The sequence below is a fragment of the Anopheles nili genome, chromosome 3 (genome assembly GCF_943737925.1).
Source record: "Anopheles nili chromosome 3, idAnoNiliSN_F5_01, whole genome shotgun sequence".
NCBI classification, from domain to species: domain Eukaryota; kingdom Metazoa; phylum Arthropoda; class Insecta; order Diptera; family Culicidae; genus Anopheles; species Anopheles nili.
Genome location: NC_071292.1, coordinates 48508005 through 48528095, shown reverse-complemented (window position 1 = coordinate 48528095; position 20091 = coordinate 48508005). Strand labels below are relative to the sequence as shown.

At 38.5% G+C, this 20091-nt stretch overlaps 2 protein-coding genes across 2 annotated transcripts; one reads left to right on the top strand and one right to left on the bottom strand.

Moving 5' to 3' along the window:
• The first annotated feature begins 12176 nt into the window (after positions 1-12176).
• LOC128725449 (uncharacterized) lies at positions 12177-14287 on the top strand. The gene is made up of 7 exons (XM_053819192.1): positions 12177-12344; positions 12389-12581; positions 12640-12742; positions 12892-13098; positions 13204-13445; positions 13514-13915; positions 14012-14287. The coding sequence occupies exons 1-7, from the start codon at positions 12177-12179 to the stop codon at positions 14218-14220; spliced, it is 1524 nt and encodes a 507-aa protein (XP_053675167.1). The 3' UTR covers positions 14221-14287.
• Positions 14288-14497: 210 nt separating this feature from the next.
• Positions 14498-19792, bottom strand: LOC128724483 (DEAD-box ATP-dependent RNA helicase rde-12). The gene is made up of 6 exons (XM_053818208.1): positions 19784-19792; positions 18390-18751; positions 18057-18292; positions 17837-17933; positions 15842-16501; positions 14498-14735 (listed from the first exon to the last, which is right to left on the bottom strand). Exons 1-6 carry the CDS (start codon positions 19790-19792, stop codon positions 14498-14500), a joined length of 1602 nt encoding a protein of 533 aa, XP_053674183.1.
• Positions 19793-20091: the final 299 nt, after the last annotated feature.

The following is a 20091-nucleotide window of genomic DNA, read 5'->3' as shown; positions in this document are numbered from 1 at the left end:
AGCGCACAACAACATAAAAATAGACATCCAGCCTACACCAGGACTGTGAGCTCCGTCCGAATGTTCGGCAGACTCACCAAATTGAAGTGGAAGCTGCTGCTTTTCTGACATTATGCAGCCGGATGAAGCTGCCGTTTGCCCGCGGTGGAGTTTTTTCTCCCCAGTTGTGACTTCACGTTGTCGAATTTCCCTAAACTCGGTGTGCGTTTGTGCGATATTCGACTTACGGCTAGCGGTGGGCGTCGTTGGTGCACTAGAGATAACCCCCGCCCGAGGTTTCATCACGGAACGTGCCTCTTTCGTGGCTATTGCGGCTTGTGTGGCCATCAAATCACGCACACGATCTTTAACTTTTTTCGTGCAATATTCCTCATCCACCGGTGGTATGGTTTGCGAGGGTGGAGGTGGAGGTGGAATAGGAATACGATCGGTCGAGGGTGGTCCTGGACGATGGGGAATTTTGTTTTCCACCGGGACAATGCGCTGCGATGCTTTTATTGCACTTTCTTCCCTTTGCTTTACATTGGGTTGTTTTTTGAGTACCGGAATTCCGGACCCAAAATTGGGGGCACCATTTTGTCTCACCTTTTGTGGAGCTGCAACAGGCAGATGAATCTCGGTAAGCGCGATTTCTTGCAGTTCCCGTTCGAACCGAGCCGTTTCTAGCTCAAGCCGACGAAATTCTTGCTGCAATTCTGCATCCTTCAAATCGTCAACAATCGTTTGCTTTTCATGGGACGACATACCAACACCACCCAATGGTTTAGCACACTGCGGTGCGGTGCTTGATATGGAGCACATGTTATGGGCGTCGAATAGGGGCAGGTTTTCCCCCGCTCGCTCCGTATCGTTCGTTACAATATCGGCTTGAAAATAATTGCTTTCATTGGGGGTTTTCGCGCGTACCTTTGGCTCTCGCAAAACACCACCCTCAATGCTGCCAGTTTTCACATGCTGCTCACAATGACCATAACGGACCTGTTCTATTTTTGATCCATGTTCGCGGGTTTTCTCATCGAAGCTTGTACGAACATCCGCACGCAAGCGGCTCGTTTGATTATGGCTCGAATGCGGGTTTTCACCACCAAAAGTCGGCACGGGACAGCCGTCGAGCTGTTGGTGAATCGAATTCGTGGATTCCTGGCTCAATGTGGCACCCTCCGAGACACTTGTATTTTCCCGCATGTATTTTAGCAAAACGCTCCGTTTGTCCGCGCTACTAGCGAGTGTTGCCTGTTGCCGTTCAAACGATGCTACTGCATCGACACTATCTTGCGCACTATTTTGATCAGCATCTGCATGATCAGCTTGACTAGAATGATCGCTACGATTAGTTTGAGCATCGTGCGGTAAAATCATAGGTCCGGTTCCCCCAGCGGCAGACGATAATGCTTCAACCGTCAGCGGAACGAGCTGCGTAAAGGGCTGCGTGTCGCCGAATTCGGAGAGTTTTGAGCCCGCGCCCGTATGCTGACCCACATTCGCAGTCACACTCGCCGTGCTATCGTTTGCAGTGGGCGGCGGCGGTAACGGGATGACCGACGGTGGGGTAGAAAAGTGAGGAGGGATGCAATTAAAAGACTGATTTCCATCCCGCACATCATCGGGTACGGTAGGGCATGATTCATCCACGAGGGACATGGCTTTCCTCACATACAGCGACGATGCGCTTTCGTCACGATCACTACAATCTACACTGCACTCGGCATCGGCGATCGCTGCACAATTCCGATCGATACCCGAGCACGTTTCGTCGACCTTTAACACCGTACTGATACTCTCATCACCACTGACGCTTTGGGTCGGTTTGGGGTTCCGGTGGACCACTCCCGGGTTACTAAGCCCGAGCATTAGAACTCGCTCGCCAGCCGGCGGTGGTACTGGTGCTGGTGCTGGGTTTGCGCTCTGCTCGTGAAATAAGCCTGAGTTCACGGTGCCGCGATCAGTCCGCTCTAAATTCTCTATGAATACACCACGCACCGTACCACCGCAAACGGCACAGGAGCCTGACATTTGGCTCTTTTCGAAAATATCATCTTGGGCATGCGCTTTACAATTTTCACAACGTTTCGGTGTGTTCTTCTCCCACGACGGCTTTGCACGGGTGCGCTGCTGATGGGGCTCGATTTCATCTTTCGAATCGCTCGCTGAGAGACTGGCTGCTGTTTGGTGCATTTCTTCGTGAGTGTGGCGTGCTTCGCGGGACACAACAACGGCGAAATTAGTACGTCCAATGTCCTCTGCACTGGCGCCAGAGTGTTCATGAATATCTTCATCAATGAATGGTAAATAAATGTTCAGCGGATCAATATTTGCATCAACATCCAACGCTAACTGTGGGGAGTAAACATCGCCCGAGTTAATCTGGTGCAACCCGGCTTCATCAATCGCATTTTCATTCTCACTTTCCTCAGTCTCACTCTGCTCGTCGCCGGTGCTGCTAGAGCTGGAATCGATGTTTATAATTTCCACCTCCATTATTTCGCTAGCCACTGTTTGCGTGGTGCATACGCTCCGGTACATCGATGGTGATATATTCAGCTCCTTAGCACCCACGAGCGAACATGTGGTTGGAATTTGCTGCTGCTGAAGCTGCAGCGCTGCAACGGGGCGATATTTTCTACGCCATTTTGTCGGTGGTCTCGATTTTTGCGGCACCATTTCACCGGCGGGAACCGTGGGGACATGATTAGAAGCTTCACTGGCATCAGCCTGGCTGGCGGTTTTGTTTATTCCTGATTCCCTCTCACGCTCGCTGATCGATGTACCTGCTAGTAATGTTTCGCTATCCGCATCAACTGCTGCACTCGAAGGGGAGAGTAATTCACTGTCACTTCCGTCGCTTATTTCTTCTTCCGGTATGATTTCTAACCGCGTGCATCGAGCTAGATGCACCTGTAGGTCTATGTTAGTAGTACGCGCTACTTCGCTAGATTGGTATACCACAGCCGATTCGGGTTCCTCACTGCCTTCTATTGTTAATGATTCGTTATCAAACTCCTCTAACGTCATTGATAACGGGCGATCGTCATACGATTCTCCGTGTGTGGTAAAATTACCATTGTTACCGTTGTTTGGTGAAGATGAGCTCACATGTTGTTGGATTTCTAGCTGCAAACACCGATCGGTACTCTGCCGCTCTGCTAGATCAGCTGTTCGATTTGTCATCATCGGTGGAGTGAAATGATCTGTGCCGTTGACTGTTTGACGGCGACAAACGCCGCTGAAACACGAACTGCACTTCATGTTTTTCGAACCTAAGTGGTACTTTTTCGTACTTACACAATCGCACACACTCGCACTCCTTTTCGTCGCATACTAATTCGCGTCCGCATTTGGTGGCGTTTTTTTTTTCATTCTTCTTCTTCAGCATCAAATGCACCAATACACCAAGTGTGCACGCAAATCTGTATGCTCGTGAGTTGTATTAAAACACATTATCAATGTCACTGTCGCTAGCGATACGGAACGCACGCGAATGATGAACCTAAACGGGTGTCTAAACGCTAGCAAATGAATTCCATGGCTATGTAATGCACCAACACCATACTGCTGCTGCTCGTTGATATCGTTCGAGCTATTTTACAACGTACACACGGGTTGCGTTCACCCAAAATTACGAGCTGACTGTAACGCGTGGTGGCAGTTAGTGAAGTGTTGAAGTTATGATTCTTGGCCAGATAAAACTCGAGCCCACAATCGTTCGATTATTTCAAACACATTTTTTTTGCAACATGTGGCTCATGGCGAGATTTTAACGTAAGTAACAAGCATGACCAAACACTTATCACTCTGCGTTCCATAGAACAAGGTTAGTTTTCCAGGTTGATATCCAATGCTTTTTTCTTCCGTTCCAACTTGGCAAAAATAACTTACAAAGAAGGTAGTCGAATCGCAACTTTCGAACCAACGATAAGAAATGTGTATGTATTCTATTTTCCAGCCAGTTATCTAGGCCGTTTGACAACATTCATTAAACGATCATTTCTGTTGTGTTAGTAGTGTCGAAATGTTTGACAAAAAAAACCCATTTTTTTACAAAATTTTAAATATTTTTTGAGAATTAGCATATTTTTTAAAATAAAAAATGTCCACACTGTCAACATTGAATTACATTGTTTTAGTGAGATCATTGTGTGTGCGATTTCCAGCATACAAGGACGTTAGGCGCAGCTTTATATCACACACGTAACTAGTTTTTAGATTACATGGGTAGGTGACCAACGATAAGGTTTGAGAGTGAGAGATAAAAAACCAGCGATACACGTTTTAGTTCATGTATAGATTTCGCGAGGCGATTTTGTATCCATATTTTCAACACATCATGTAATATTTGTTTAAACTTTATACATTCGTGTTAATAAAATCTATTTTTAATAGCTTTAGAACAACTTACTTTACTAACTCTACGCTAAATTCTACGTGACTAATGAGCGTAACAATTTTATTGGTATTTTTTAGTATTCAACAATATTCCTTCCTCCTATTTGAGCTCACTCTAGTTGTTGTAAAACATACAACTTGTTGCAAAGTTCTTAGTATATTTCACAGTTCATCACCATTTTGCTTTTTTACTTTGAGGTACCGTGTATTTTAAACGCCGTACATTTTATGGCAACAATCAATGCTTAAAAATTCATTACATATAATCTATTAATGTTGATTGCCTCTTATAGACATGTCATTAAGTAGAAATGTTATATGATAATCATAAAAAATGTATGCTATGTATGTTACTTACCTAGGCACTTTTTATTTTGCACGTGTTTTGAGATATCCTTGTTGTCTTTGCAGATGTTAACTGGAACCAACGAAGATAAAGCAATAACAGAAAATTTGATTTAGCTAAATGAAGAATATTTGTTTTATGTATCCACCCAAACCAACAAATGGATCTCGATGGAACTATATCATCTAATGTTCTAAATTGTCTAGTGAGGGTTTATTGCTTTTTGAATTTCAACGAACATTAAAATAAACAAATTCTGCACTGCGCGAAAAATTTCAACAGAGTATCAAAGGGTATAAGAGTAAGAGTTTATCAAAATTATATTAGAAGAAATAATAGCACAATTATTATCATGAGCGAAATTATCTCATCAATTCATATTTCGTTGCGACAATTCATTATAAGTTTACATTTTGGCAATGAAACGAGCCCTGCAATTTCACAAATGCATTCCTAATACGTGTTCCTGGGTGTATACATTTAGGCGAAACTGCAAAACGGGCAGAAGCATTAAATGTATTATGATGCACTTTGGATATGATGCAAAAAGATATGAAAGAAAACCTGAAATTGATCTTGAATTTTTCTTCTTACTTCTTAATATCTCTAACGCCTATTTATGTATTTATTCATGAAGTCATTTAGCAAAGCAAATTGATTGATTAAAATTTAAACAAAATCGCTTTAGCTCATTTAAATAATGTTTTTCGAACAATTCAAGATAATGATTTTCATACACTTAAAAACGCAAGCACATAACTTAAGCAGTAACTAAAATATGTTTAAAGGCTTTTAACAGCACTAGAATAATAGTTTTCAAACGCTTCGATTTAATTAGAAAGTCTACTTAATCATGGTTATTGGTCCGAACTCGACATTAGCGTGCGATATGTAGAAGTAGTGTTGCATGAAAAATATATGTATATATTTCGCATTGTATTCGCATTGATTAAAACCATCCGGATATATCTCGCAGATCTACGCGATCTTCACTAAAAACGACATCACGTAAATTCACACATATTCCGAGGAGTAGAAAGCAGCATGTAAATAGTTATCGCTGACTCTTGACCATTTCAATACATAAACGTTGTTCCGTATTGTCATGCTGCAGCATACACTTACACATCCGCATTTAAATAAACACAAACACTTTTATTTAAATAAACACACGCATACGCACAGAGATACGGCCTGGGACATAATAATTAGAATCGCTCGTGTATGCAGGTTTGCTTAATATGCTGTTGACATTTTCAAAAACGTGCGTATGATTACCGACTACAATTTACACGTCTGAACCAAACAATACTTTTGACGAGGACGGTTTGGTTCGAGTTTCTATCCTAAGTTTGAAAATATGTTTTTAACATTTTTTGTGCATGATATCACTGTCCAGTTTTTCACATAGTGTTAGGAAAAACTAACGCTGGAATGATCGTTTCATTATAAAGGTTTGAAGAAAACTCTCCAAATTTTTGAAAAATGGCATGAAGCGGAAGCGTTGCTCACTCTTTTTTAGTTTAGCCGTTAAACCCTCGTTAATCTGTATGAGCTAAATCGTTTTGAAATTGTTGTTAATGTTTGAAAATGAGGAAAAAAAACCATGGAAACATGAAGATACAGCTAGCCATGATGTGCTGTATGCTCTACGTAGGCCATGGAGGTACGATTCTTTAACTAACTGTGATGAATAATATCGACGGATTTCAATATTGCATATACCATACTATCCACTGTCGATTATGCATTTATGCAATTGATTTCAGAATGCATAACGATCGTTTGTTACATGTGTAGCGTAGAACTACTAATGAATTTCGTTACACTAAACGCCATGCGCATGAATGTATTCAAAAAAGCCAAACATACATTGTAAAACACACAACTTTGAAGAAACTTTAATCACCTTTTTTAAAACACTAGCCAGCGTACGATCAGTTTGCACTTAAGTGATAGGTAGTTAGCGGTGAGGTGGAATTCTGAAACTAACATTAGTGTTCAACACAACGAACCGACCACTAGGCAGGCATCGTTCGAATGCCGTAATTTTTGTACTGATCTGTTAATGATCGTCGCATAGATAACGCTATGCTTGTATGAGCGTATACTGGATTCGTGATTGACCTATAGTGACGCGTGCTACAAACGGAACTCCATCACACAGACCGCTTGAACTTTATCGTTCAAGCTGTAACGCGATACTGTGCGCGACTGGTTTCATCGTCGTTACCGCGAGCCGCGTTGTCGATCGCGACGTGGTATTAGATGATGATGGTGTGGCACTCCGGACTGAATGGAGTTTTTTGTTGTTGTCCCTGCCAACCAGCAACCAGCTCTGCTACCACTACATGATTTCCATTACACACTTGATAGATCATCCAGCACTTTGTTCTATTCTTCGGGTTGAGAGATGAGATACGCGATACAGTGCGAGTGATGCAATGCATGATGTGTGTGCTTTTCCACATACCACATGATATCCAACTAATCACCCAAGATTTAACTACCAATTAGATAGTTTTTGAATGTTTCAAGCTTGGATAGATAATTCGTCAATATTTAATCGTAATAATTTAATAATTTAATAGTAAGTGATGCGTTTTATGGTTTAAAATAAAACGTTATAAAAGTGCAATTTTGAATGACTAATACGCTTGATAGTTAGTCGAACAGAAGTTAAAAGTTTTAATTTATTTTACCATCAAGTTTGAAAATTTTTCCTTTGCTCCACTCATGAAGCAGAAGAACACAGATATTTTATCTAACGTTGGGAAACTTTGATCTGTTCTCTCTTTCGTGTTTCATGCTCCTTCTTTCTCTTTATTCTGAGTATTTCTCTCTGATTTCACTATGTCTCTCCCTCTCTCATTTGGCTATCGCTCTCCTTCTCTCTCGCTCTGTCCGTCTCTTTTAGCCTTGAGCATAATAAACCGCTCAATGCATCGTGACATAATGCACCCGAACTGGTTTCCAAACTAAGTAGATTTGCTTCTACCTAGTTTGCGCAGCGTAATCTCACCTGACTCATTCTCGACGAAAGTTAGACGTGTTTGGATAGCTAGCGTGCAAAATTTTTATATAGATTATAATGATAAGTATTTACACGGATAAGCTATTTAAATATTTAGTTTGAAGATTAAATATCTACTTACGAAAACACAAATGTTGAATCACATTAAAGATACCAATTTTTTTAATGTAGAGAAGAAATTAAATATTGTTTAACAGCTCACCACACTTGGCTTTATGCAAGCTGTTCATAAAATATCCATAAAATATCCATTGAATTGAATCACAATCGGTGGTATTTTGGAACGTCGCCAATATTGCGTTCAATGACTTGTAGAATCAATCAAGCGAGAGTGATTTAGGTAGAGCGGTTGGATTCGGATCAATGCACAGCGTCTATTGTAGGAAGAAGCATTGATGCAAAAATAAAAATTGGTAAATGCTTTTTGCATGTTTAATTTAGGTTGTCCCCTTTGGACTTATTTATACGGTTATGATGCATGCAGAAAGGTTCGATATCTTTTATTATTCAAATCCAATGCTAATCAGGTTATCGAAAAAAATTATAAATCAATAATTAAAAAACGCATCGATTTAGATAAACGACTTTGAGGCTCAAATATGTATGTTGAAATGTTTCATGTTGAAATATATAGGTTTTTTTTTATATTTTCAACCAGTTTTCCTGTATGATTATCTGAATTTTTCATCGAGAATGATGCATCATGGTGCTTCAAATAGTTTTCAAGAACCCATGCGCACAATATTGAGATCGAATCTTATTTATTGAAAAAAAACATCGAAAAGCGCACAATGAAAACGGTTACGCTGCTTCATGATCGATTTACTCGCGTGCTACCTGTATGTGCTGTACTATACGCCGGATATCGGGAGCGTATTGTTTGTCTGTTTTGATTGTGAATTTGAAATATAACATAAAAAAAAGATGACCAACTGGTAAGTTGTGCGATACCGGAAGCTTGAATAATAAACAAAACAAAAATCCAACATCCGTTGTTGCACCTGTAATGGGTTGGGTCAATCGCGTACGAGGTCATTAATTGATTATTTTTGTATATTGTATGAATGGTTTGCTACAAATTTCAATAGATACCATCGGAATGCAGCTTCTACATCAACAAACCGAGTAATTTTTATCTATAAAAGAACATCGTTTAGAGTATAATTCAATATTGTTAGCTCATGTTTAGGAAATGAATAAAACTGTGGTTATTTATGGTTTTGCTACAATTCTCGAATCTTCAGGCGGTTTAAAAGCTAGCGCAGGTTTATCTGATTTTTATTAAATTTGTATATTATTTGTTTTTCTATCTAAATTTTTTTATAGATAAATTTAATTGATTCAATTTTTTGTACGCGAGCAAAAACACGTAAATGTACAATATTATTTTATTTAAAATTCAGTATTATTTTTTTATAAATGACTTGTTCTAACAATGTGTAACCTGGATTCAAACGAAAGAAAAGGCTTGGCTATTTTCAACAGACTACAGCATTGACGGGTGTTCTGTTTGGAAGAAGCAAACCTATATGGGGAGCCTTTGATGGTACTTCGTTTGTAGGTGATTTTTCGCCCTCATGCAATTCCATTTGCCCCATTGTGTTTTAGATTTGGGACACGCCCGTGTACGAACACTGCACTCGCATGAATTTAGCTAGCAAGCAGCTTCACCACCGTGACTTGTGATGCTCAAATAAAGCATGGCCGTAGCGGAAGGAAAAGCTAACATGTTTTTATAGGTTGAAGGGCAAATATTTTTTTATATGAGCAGAACATGCTTATTGTTATACATTTATGTTGTATTCCGTTTTACATATTATTGTCGTATAAACTTCTAAACAGGTATACAAACATACATTTCATACGTTTGAATTTGTAAACGTAAGAAAGTTGAGTAACAATGATCGTTGTATGTAAAACTAAATATCACTATCTCGATTAATATAGGTTACTTAGTGCCCGGAATTAAAAATGAATTTCATCCCAAATAAAATATGTATCATTTTCGTTGTACTTTTTAAAAGAAATCAAATTAAATTTTTAATAATTTAATAACTGAGGGTAATATTTTTCCTCTAATTTTTTTTAATTTTTTTTTGTTATATTCTTTTATATTATGTTTTTTGCATGGATAACATTAATACGATGTATATTATGCACTACAAAACAAGTAACGGTTTTTAATGCATCACAACAAACCATTTAAAAGTCGGTCTAGAGTATCGAAAGCGAAAGCGTGATATCATATAAAATCTATTGCAAATTTCTGGCAACCGCATCAAGGGATTGATACGGATTGGTGTTTTCCTATTTTAGAACTGAATTTCTTTATTTTTTAAATCACACAACTTCTACATTAGCGACACAAACAATATCGTTATAGGTTTTTTGCTTCGCTGGGGTTTTTACCTTTATCTTTCAGAGTACCCAATGACAAAAGAGGCGAACGACAGAAAAAAATTATATGAAATATTTTGTGTAATACACTGAACGCTTCTGGACAATCTAAAAGGCGTGCTTGGCAATTTAATCAATGATCTATCATAGGTCACCTAATGTTTATACTCGTAAGAATGTTGCTATATTACTATAGATTCTAAAACAAATAAGGAACAATGACATAACATAAGTATTTTCTGGGCTGAGATTCTCAGCTTATTTTATCTAACCTTGATTTCAGCTTTTTTTCTTATGCTTAATTCAGATTATAATGAACAGATTCAATAAAATATATGTTGTCTGAAAAAACATAACCATAATAGTATGCAGAAATATAATAAAATCCACCAAAATTTATTTTTATCAAAAATTCAAAATTTTCCCAAACTTTAATATGTATGTTGTTATTCGAGCGTAAAAATAGAATATATCACCTACATTTGCGGTACGTGATACGTATGTTGCATACTTTGCGGAAAAAACCGTTTGTTTACATTTTGCCGTCAATTAGGCGCAATCGATTGCAACTAACTTGGATTTGTTAACTTGTTACAGATATATTTCGATATTTTTCTTAAATAATATTGCATGCAGTATCTGTGTCGTTGTCGTTTACTTATTGTAAAGTAGTTGCACTTACATAACGTTTTACGTCCAATGACAAATGTTTTGCTGAATAACTATGTTATGTAGTAAATACACAAAATTCCTTAACATTGCTAGCACAGTTCGTCAGCTGTTCCGGCTAGCTATAGTTGACAATGAGACGAGCCAGCTTCCGAAGGTTACATCTATCACACTATAATATCACACTATTACATTAGGCCGCTACTCGTAGCTTGTACTATATAAAACACATCGTATTTATCAAACAACAAGAATGACAATTTTTCGTTTGTTTAAGTAAAATTGTAAAAGCTGGTATATTTTCCAGACGTACAACAAGCGCTGCAAGTTTTTAATGTTTTTATAATCTGTCAATACACACTACCACTGTCAATTGTCGCGCATGCGCATTTATATATATATATATATATATATATATATATATATATATATATATATATATATATATATATATATATATATATATATATATATATATATATATTTATATTTATATTTATATTTATATTTATATATATATATATATATATATATATATAAATAATTAATTGATTTGGTTATAATATTGATATTCAATGGGTGTCCTCAATGTTTGCGATGATAGTCGTTAAACCCATTTGAAGATGTTTCGATTTTTACACTATGGATCACAGTAGGTGCTGCAGATGGTCATATTTTTCAAATCCATTCGGCGAGAGGATTTTCAGTTGGTCGTTCGAATCTACGAATCATTGGTAGCGCAGTTGAGTTAAATAATCGTTGCACATTGTCGCTGAGCTGCTGCAATGATATAAAGTCGGGATGTTTAGATATGCTTTTAGAATTATGCTTTATTGTAGGGATTACATATGCAAATACATAAATTATAGCCAACCTTCATAATGGTGGCAATATCGAAATTCCAAACACCTTCCGTTGGAGTGAGAACAAACATCGAAAATGTGAGCACGACACACAACGCACCTAAATTCATTTTCAAAAAACAGATCTAAGCAATCCGCGGTTTAAGCAGTTTGGAAATCCAAGCATCGGTTGGCACACGAAAACTGAACAGTAACATGTTGTAAACACTAAACATAGGAAATTCAGCAGAGCATACAACTCCATATCAAATCCAAAATATCTACTAAACGTGTTTTAATGCACGCTAGTGTCATTTTTATTTCGCTTTGCTCGATTTCATACTTTTGCGCTTATCATTGAGTGATAAAACCATCGACCTATACAGATAAGACCATCGAACACCATGTCGGGACCGTAATTCATTGAACAGGTAGACATTTGGGTGTGTTCTTCAACTAGAATCAGTTCCGCTGCAATTAGTGAAAAAATAAGTCAGTTTTAGCAATGGGGCGAGAAGCAGCATATACCTCCATTAAATCGCGTTCCAAACCAGCGATTTTTGTTCACTCATTAGTGTCTAACCGATTTATCCGCAAATATGGCGTACTATCGTTAATCGTGTTGTTTGTGCTTGGGTTGCTGTACTACAGGAGAGTTTTATTTGTATGTAATGTACATTGGTAGCAAACCTTATAGAAACATTAAATTTCAGCAAGCCCCATTTTCAGCAAACGTATATCCATCAAACGCTTCCACTTTATCAACGATCCGTCATGTTAGCGTTTGGGAATAACACATTCCCGATGGTTGAAGACGATGGCAAGGGTGATCATTGGCTTCCGATTGGTGATGAATCTAAAAGATTCAAAATATACTCAGCATACTTTGATCCACGGCTGGAAGTTGTTGGTATGTAGTGATCGATAGCAGCGCCGATAATTTAGTTATGCTGAAATAATGCTTTCAGAATCCTACCTAGTGTCCGATGGTTTTCTTCCCTTTGGGAGTATTCGCGTATTCGCGATATTGCCGTTCAATGTTCGAAAACAGAATGTGTTTTGCAACTTTAGGTAGGAAGCGATAAGTGTCACCAAACATAGCGATTCGTCTTTGGTCAAAAATGTCTGTCCTCGTATTAATTGCATCAGGCTTTGTTGGCTAAAACAAGCATAATCTGCGGAAATTAAGAGATTCACAACTCACACCTCTTTCTATACAGATCTGATGAGTACTACATAGCGCAACATCGTGCTGACGAAGTAGAACCCGTGCATGAGCATTGGAATATGGAGTTTGCGGCCACTTATGTGATATGTAAACTTGCCGGAAATGTCACCAAACGCCAGGCTAGACTACCGGATGAAGTAGCCCTTAGTTATTTCGACGAACCAAGCATGCGTGAAGCAACAAACTTTGTTCGTATAAAGTAGGTTCGTTTAACGTATGGAGGCGCATTCATCCCACCTTGTTGGGGTGTTGCATTGCGGTGCACTGAACACTCATCCCCCTATGAGGGCATTGCATATTTCAGATACCCACTGACCGATCGATTATTCCACTCGGCTCCGTCTCGATCGCTAGCGGTTTGTGTGGGACCGCTACATCACGATTTTTCGAACGCTCTTCGAGTTGTTGAATTTTTTGAATACTATCGCATGAACGGGGCGGAACGCTTTTATGTGTACAACAAATCTGCTACCTCGGAGGTGAACGACGTATTGCGATATTACCAACAAACCGGATTGGTGCAGATATTGGACTGGCATTTTGAAGGCAAGCTTTATCCTTATTAGGGGCTTCTAAACATCTATGTGACGCGTTTTGTGCTTCTCTCTTTGTAGGGTATAAGTTCGAAAAAGAATTACGTTACGAAGGTATTTTTGTGGCACTGAATGAATGCTTTTATCGCGCCACAGTGGCTGGAGGTTTCCGATACACCGCGATTGTAGACTTTGATGAGCTACTTTTTGCATCCGACGAAAACGAAACCCTTCTCGAGTACCTTCAAAGGAAAGATCGATACGACGTGCACTCGTTCAACTTCCAGTGTGTATTTTTCTACGATATCTATGCGCCCGATTTTTCGCTCATTCCTCCATGGGCAAACAATACTTACATGTACACGCAGGTTCGTAATGTACGCACCAAAAACCCCCTCTTGCACCACAATCGTAGTAAGTATGTGCTGAAGGGTCGCAACGTTCTAGAAGCTGGAAATCATATGGTATGGAAAGCAGTGAGAGGTAAGACCGATAAGATAAGATGTATCGGTTGCGTATTGCACATTGCAGGAATTAGAAATTGAGTACTTTCTTGTTTTACGCTTCTTACACCTACAGACACCCACGAGTATGCTGTACCAGAAGAAGAAGGCTTGTCATTGCACTATCGTGATGGTAACCTTGGGTATGATTATGAAAACGTTGTCATCGATAACCGCCTTCGTGAGCGCTTTGGTGAGAGGATTTGGCGGACAGTGAATGAAAAGTGCGCACAAATTTTCCCCACTTCCGGTGTTTGCCCACTCGGGGCAGACTACCATCAATAGAAACCGTGTGCGAAGAGCTTTGGTTTGAAATGTTTATTACAATCATAAATTACGTTTTGTTTACTAATCTACACACTGGAGGTTATGCTTGTTGTTGTTTTTTTTTTCATCATAAAATGCGGAACATGCCGCATTTCTTTAGTACTGTATCCATGGACGCGCGAGCATGCAGCTTCAGTAAACAGGCAGCGTTAGTGTATGATAGGGAAAACTAAGGAATGCGACAATACTGTCAATGGCTACCGTTCCACATCTCGAGTCGACGTGTACTGTAGGGCTATGCAGCTTGATCTTGGTTGGTTCGCTTGTCTGATTCTACGTGCTGCTCGACTTGTTCGATATTGTTCGACTCACTTGCAACAGTAAAAGTTTCGTGGGGTTTCACACTCGTAGCACCAACTTCAGCTGCCGTTGGTTGATCCGAGAGATCGCGGTTGTTAACACTGTTGACACGATCCATCAGATAGCTCGTATCCCCTAAGGATGATGGCCGCGGACGCCCGCCGAAGGCAGCGCTAGCAAGGGAGAAAGTAACAACGCTCTGCTTTTAATGGTTAGGAAAATGGAAAATGTTTATATGATTGTAAAAAAAAACTACTAAAGCATCAAGCGAGGGTTGAGACTGACATAGCTGAAATATTACTCAATGTTTTTTTTCATATTGCCCATCCAAAAAGGATGCCGACGCTGGTTCGCAAAGGATGTATAAAATCGCAGATCAGTTACGCATAATCAGATCATTAAAAAAAACTACTGTTTTGTGAACTGCGGAGCTTGTAGAATTCGTAAATAAAATTAATCCACTTAGTAAGAACAAAGGATGCGTTAGTGTAGGACACAAACTCATGATTGTATCGGTTGCAAAACGCGACCGAGCCTCTCCCAAGACAGCTTTATCAAGGCAGGCTTAGATCGTACATCGGTTGTTGAACCAATTAAGAAGCAGAAGAAAGAAGAAAAGAAGGAGAAAGATTTCGTAAAAGAACTAAGAAAATTAATTTGCTTTATAAGAACCCTATTTATGCAAATAACTTAGCATGCCTTGCTTCAGATCCAAAGATTCACAAACTATGAATTATATCATCATTATTCCTTCTTACATTGTATTGCATTCACGTACATTTTTTTTCTTCAATTCTTAGTTTTTATTACCTTTTTGAAATCCTGAAAAACCTCTTTTTTGTGTATTCTTAGTGAAAAATCGGAGACTTTCACTGTTCAGAACATTAATTCTTTAATCATATCGTCTCAGTATATCACAACACGTGTATACTGGTTAAAGCCCAGTGCATGTGTTTCGCCGCTGCCGCATGTATCTATTTTTGAAATGCTAGTGATAGTGGTGTTGCTTACGATGTGAAAATTTAGTGCTATAGTAAATTAACGTGCATTAGGAAACTAAATGTTGAGTAAAAAAACACCTTTGAATGATTCTAGGATTGGATGGTGTGAGCGTGTCTATTTAAAATTGTATAAAAGTTTAAAATAAAACAACAGTGTTACTTGAAAATGACAAAACTAAACATAAAAAAAGTCTGATATAAAACAAAGATACAGAGAAATGTGGATGAGATATGTGAGTGATTGATCGAAGTAGGTAGTTGAATTTAAAGATACTTACCTCTGCTGCCGATGATCTGAATCTCTATAATGATCGTCTCGATTTTTATTGTCTTCGTGTTTGTATCCAGTCACACCATTGTTCTTATGTCCTGGATAGTGTCCTGGACCACTGTGTGGTTCCCCATAAGATCCATACGAGCTACTCGCTACTCCGGCATGGCCACTACCTCCAGTGCCGGTTTGTGTACCACCCGATATGTAATTCCAACTCCCTGGAGCTGCAGAAGGTCTTGGAGCATTCTCTGCACCACCCCCACCACCACTACTGCCACCGTAGCTATGAACAGAGTTGGAGCTGCCGTGGCCATGAGATGCATACTCTGGATATCGATTACGGCAGCAATTTTGCGTCGAATCTGAGGGCTCATAATCGGGCCGATCTTGTCCGTTATAGTGATGCTGGTGATTCGCTTCCGGCCGGTAGCCTCCTGCATTTGAGCCACCCGTCTGGTGGTGCTCATGCCCGCTTCCTTGCCCATTGTAGCCCGATGTTAGGACGGGATGTGCTTGTACATGATATGATGCGTGTGCGGACAAGGAACTTGAAGGTGATGATGATGATGATGATGATGATGGTGGTAGTGTTTGGGAGGAAGATGTTGAGGGGCGACTTGCAAAATAATAACCACGTCCAGAATTATCAAAACCAGATATTCCTCTGAGGGTTGAAGGAGGGTTTTGTAAATAGTTTAATGTTGATTTTATTGTCAAAGAAAACTGCTACAATAGGCTGGCTACTACTTTTCGTGAATGCGATCACGAGGTGTTAATGTGCATTACTGCAAAAAGCAATTTGATTTTTCATATACAAGCATTTCTCATTTATGTACATCAGCTAACATTGCAAAGCATATAGACCGATAAAAAACAGCTCTATCGTTGATAGCAAAATGCTAAGAGCGCATTGGACTTTACATTTTTTGATACATGTGTCTATTATTTGTATCGAACATTTGTGGGAAATAATTTGCAATTGTCATTGAGCTAGACATGAAGCGATCGCCACCACACTAAACACCTCAGAAAATAGACCCAGCAGCCGTCTTACTTATTTTGATAATCCATTCGTAAGAATTGGTAGGATACGATATATTTTGATAAAAATTCAAACTATTTACCCACTGGATAGTGGTTGATAGAAATGGTACCTGCGAGATGATGTTCACGGAAATTCGAAACTATTTATTAAACTATTTGTGAAAATTTTCAACATTTCTTGACTAATCATTCATTGCTTTAATAATTAAAAAAAGGAAAAAAATATATCACCAAAAACTGTTATTCATTTCGTTGTATCTTAGAATAAGCTGTATTTTTGTTTATTCAATATTAGACCATTTTGCAACATAAAACCTTGAAGAGCGAAATTCAAACAGAAATTTACAATATTCAGGATTTCTCTAATACGCAGTTGAGAATACAATGAAACGATCGTTTACCGGATGTTATTGGCATGGCTTGATTTTTATTAGCAGAGTCCTTTCCTATTTTATGCTTTAATTCGTTTTTTAATTTATTTTACCAAACTACCACATAGAAAAAGCACTGTCCTTTAAACCGGAAGCAAACAATACGCACTGGCATGAGAGCACACATAAAAAAACCAAAAAGCAATATTTGCCTAAACTTTTCAAAACAAATAGCCTTTTGTAGATATGGTATTATAACGAGCTTAAGACAAAAAGTAAATCAAATGTAATAAGACAAATAGTGGTGGTAAGTAATACCAAGACAATAAAGTGCCAGCCGCCTACAAAAGAACCAAAGGTACCGTTTTGTTCGTTGAAACTAATATTAAAAGCTATTAAAAAATCAAGCAAACACTAAAAAAGCTACTGACGAAAATGAAAGCAAAATTTACAGCTAAAAGCTAGTATTGTTCCATTGATAATGCAAAAGCGTTGTGTCGGCATGCAAGCAGAATAATCATTACACGGAGCTTTTCAACTAATAGTAGTAAGAATATGGGTTATAGTTGTATGGATTGTAGTACCTGTATGTTTGATCCCACGGTCGGAAATTCTTATTATCGTATTGACCACCATAGCTCATTCGATCATCGTAGTATCCCGAGGATCCATAGTAACGGTCTGTAATAAGTTGCAGGGATTCAATAGGATTTTTTAAGAAAATCATCAGCATTATGTTTAAGGTTGAGAGCTCTGTGCGGGAGCTAAAATGGGTGACACATTTATCTCTTCATCATATCATACCTCTATTGCTCATCGCAGCAGGGTTGCCCCGTTGTGTCATATAATAATCATAACGTGGATCCAGATTATCGTAGCCGTTACCCCGATAACCAAAACCACGCATCATTTCTGGATAGTACGATGGCATCCTGCTGTTGCCTGGTCCATCATAGTAACCTGCTCTCATCGACATAACCGCTGGATAGCCATATCCACCACGATCATCAGGTCGATGCATGTAACGATCATACTCATATCTATGCGTGTGAATAGAGTGCGTTTTGCACAGATGAATGCTAGTTGCGGGAAAACACGAGCCCAGATGTTCCACCCTCTACCGCATTTACAACTTACCCTGCGTAAGAGGGTTGCCGAAAATTTCCCATTTGGGAAACTCCTCCTCTGTACCGGTCATCGTAACCCTCTGGACGATAATACCAATTGCGATCGTCATCGATGGAGCCCATTCCGCTGTAATACCCTGTTATGCCAGTTTGCCGACCATAGCTACGCATATCCCGCTCGTAGCCTGGTCCGCAGTTTGAACAATGCCTTCTCGAGTTGTAATCATCTCTCGCGCTACGGTAAAGACTGCCTAAGGATGTGGTCGAGGGATGCATCGGAGGCGCATTTACAAGCTTTTCCGATGTAACGGTACTCTCGGGTACGAGGTTGGCACCAACCAAATGCCATGCCAGCAGAAGCACTGACACTGACTGCGAATGGAAACCAAAGGTTTTCTTGTGAATGGTTTAAATGGCATTTTGATATGAAAGCAATTGAATATAGATTTTTTTTTCTCGTAATGGCTAATACCATACTAGATTTAAATCCCATAAATTTGCTATTACGAAAAAAGTACTATTAGGGGTAACGCACGTTAGTGTGACCCTTTTTTATTCGTTTGTTTAATACGATTGTTATTTGGCTATAGTATGCTTTCCTCTATAATGTTGACCATCTCCAATTGCTTCATCCTCTGGCATAATTTCATTACTATTATGTTACACGCGCAACTGTACATGAAGTGGATCTTTGCATGGTTAATCAAGCGTAGTATGTAAGTGTCTCGCACTCGTGTTCCGAAATATAATCAAAATATACTGCTAATCGTGATTATAGCTTACGGAAGTATTCTATTTCGATTTTTATTTTTTACTACAACCCTCTTTTTATGAGTTTTACTTTAACCTTTTTCAAGTGACAAATTACAAAAAAGTTTTAGCACTTTCGGTGAATGTGTTCATCCAACAAAGGATTCTCAACATAATACCAATTACGCAATACACTAACTTTGAATTGTTAAAATGTAGATTTTTTCAGTTTACGTAACGCAATCATGAAATTTGTTTCTCTACTTCGACCTAGATTTACATTTTGTTCATCTTCAAAAGGCTTTCTTGTTTTCAATCTGATTTGCGACCTTATATGTTATAATAATTATTATATCATTGCATAACATTTTAAGAAATGATTACGTATATTTTTTAAAATACTATATTTTGTATGATTATTATTCAAACACAATTTAAATTTTAAAAAGTTACAACATTTGAACAAAACTGAGTCAAATTTGAAAAAAAAAATTCATAAATTAAACATTTTTACACTACGGTTGATGCATGTACAATTCGTTACAGAACAGAGTCTTGGTGTATTTCTGATCTTATGTATTTTACTAAAATTAATATTCATTATTTCATTGTTTTTATTTTTTATGATCAGTAAATATAATATTATTAGTTTACCTTCAGCATTTTACGTTTTTAATTTTAAATTCACACTTTTCGATTTTAAAAACCAACTGAAAACGTGCACGTGTCAATGAGTTACAACGCTACCGTTAGTTACTCGTAATAAACTTCACAAGCACGACCATTTCACGTATATGTCGAAAACGTTAATCCAATACTGATTTTTAACAAAGTATTACGGTTGTTTAATTTTTTTTGGGTTTCAGAAAACACTACCAAACACAATATTTGCTTGAACGTTCTAAGTATGATTTTTTCACACCAAAATATGCACTAGGCACGCTGTCATCACCAAATGTGCA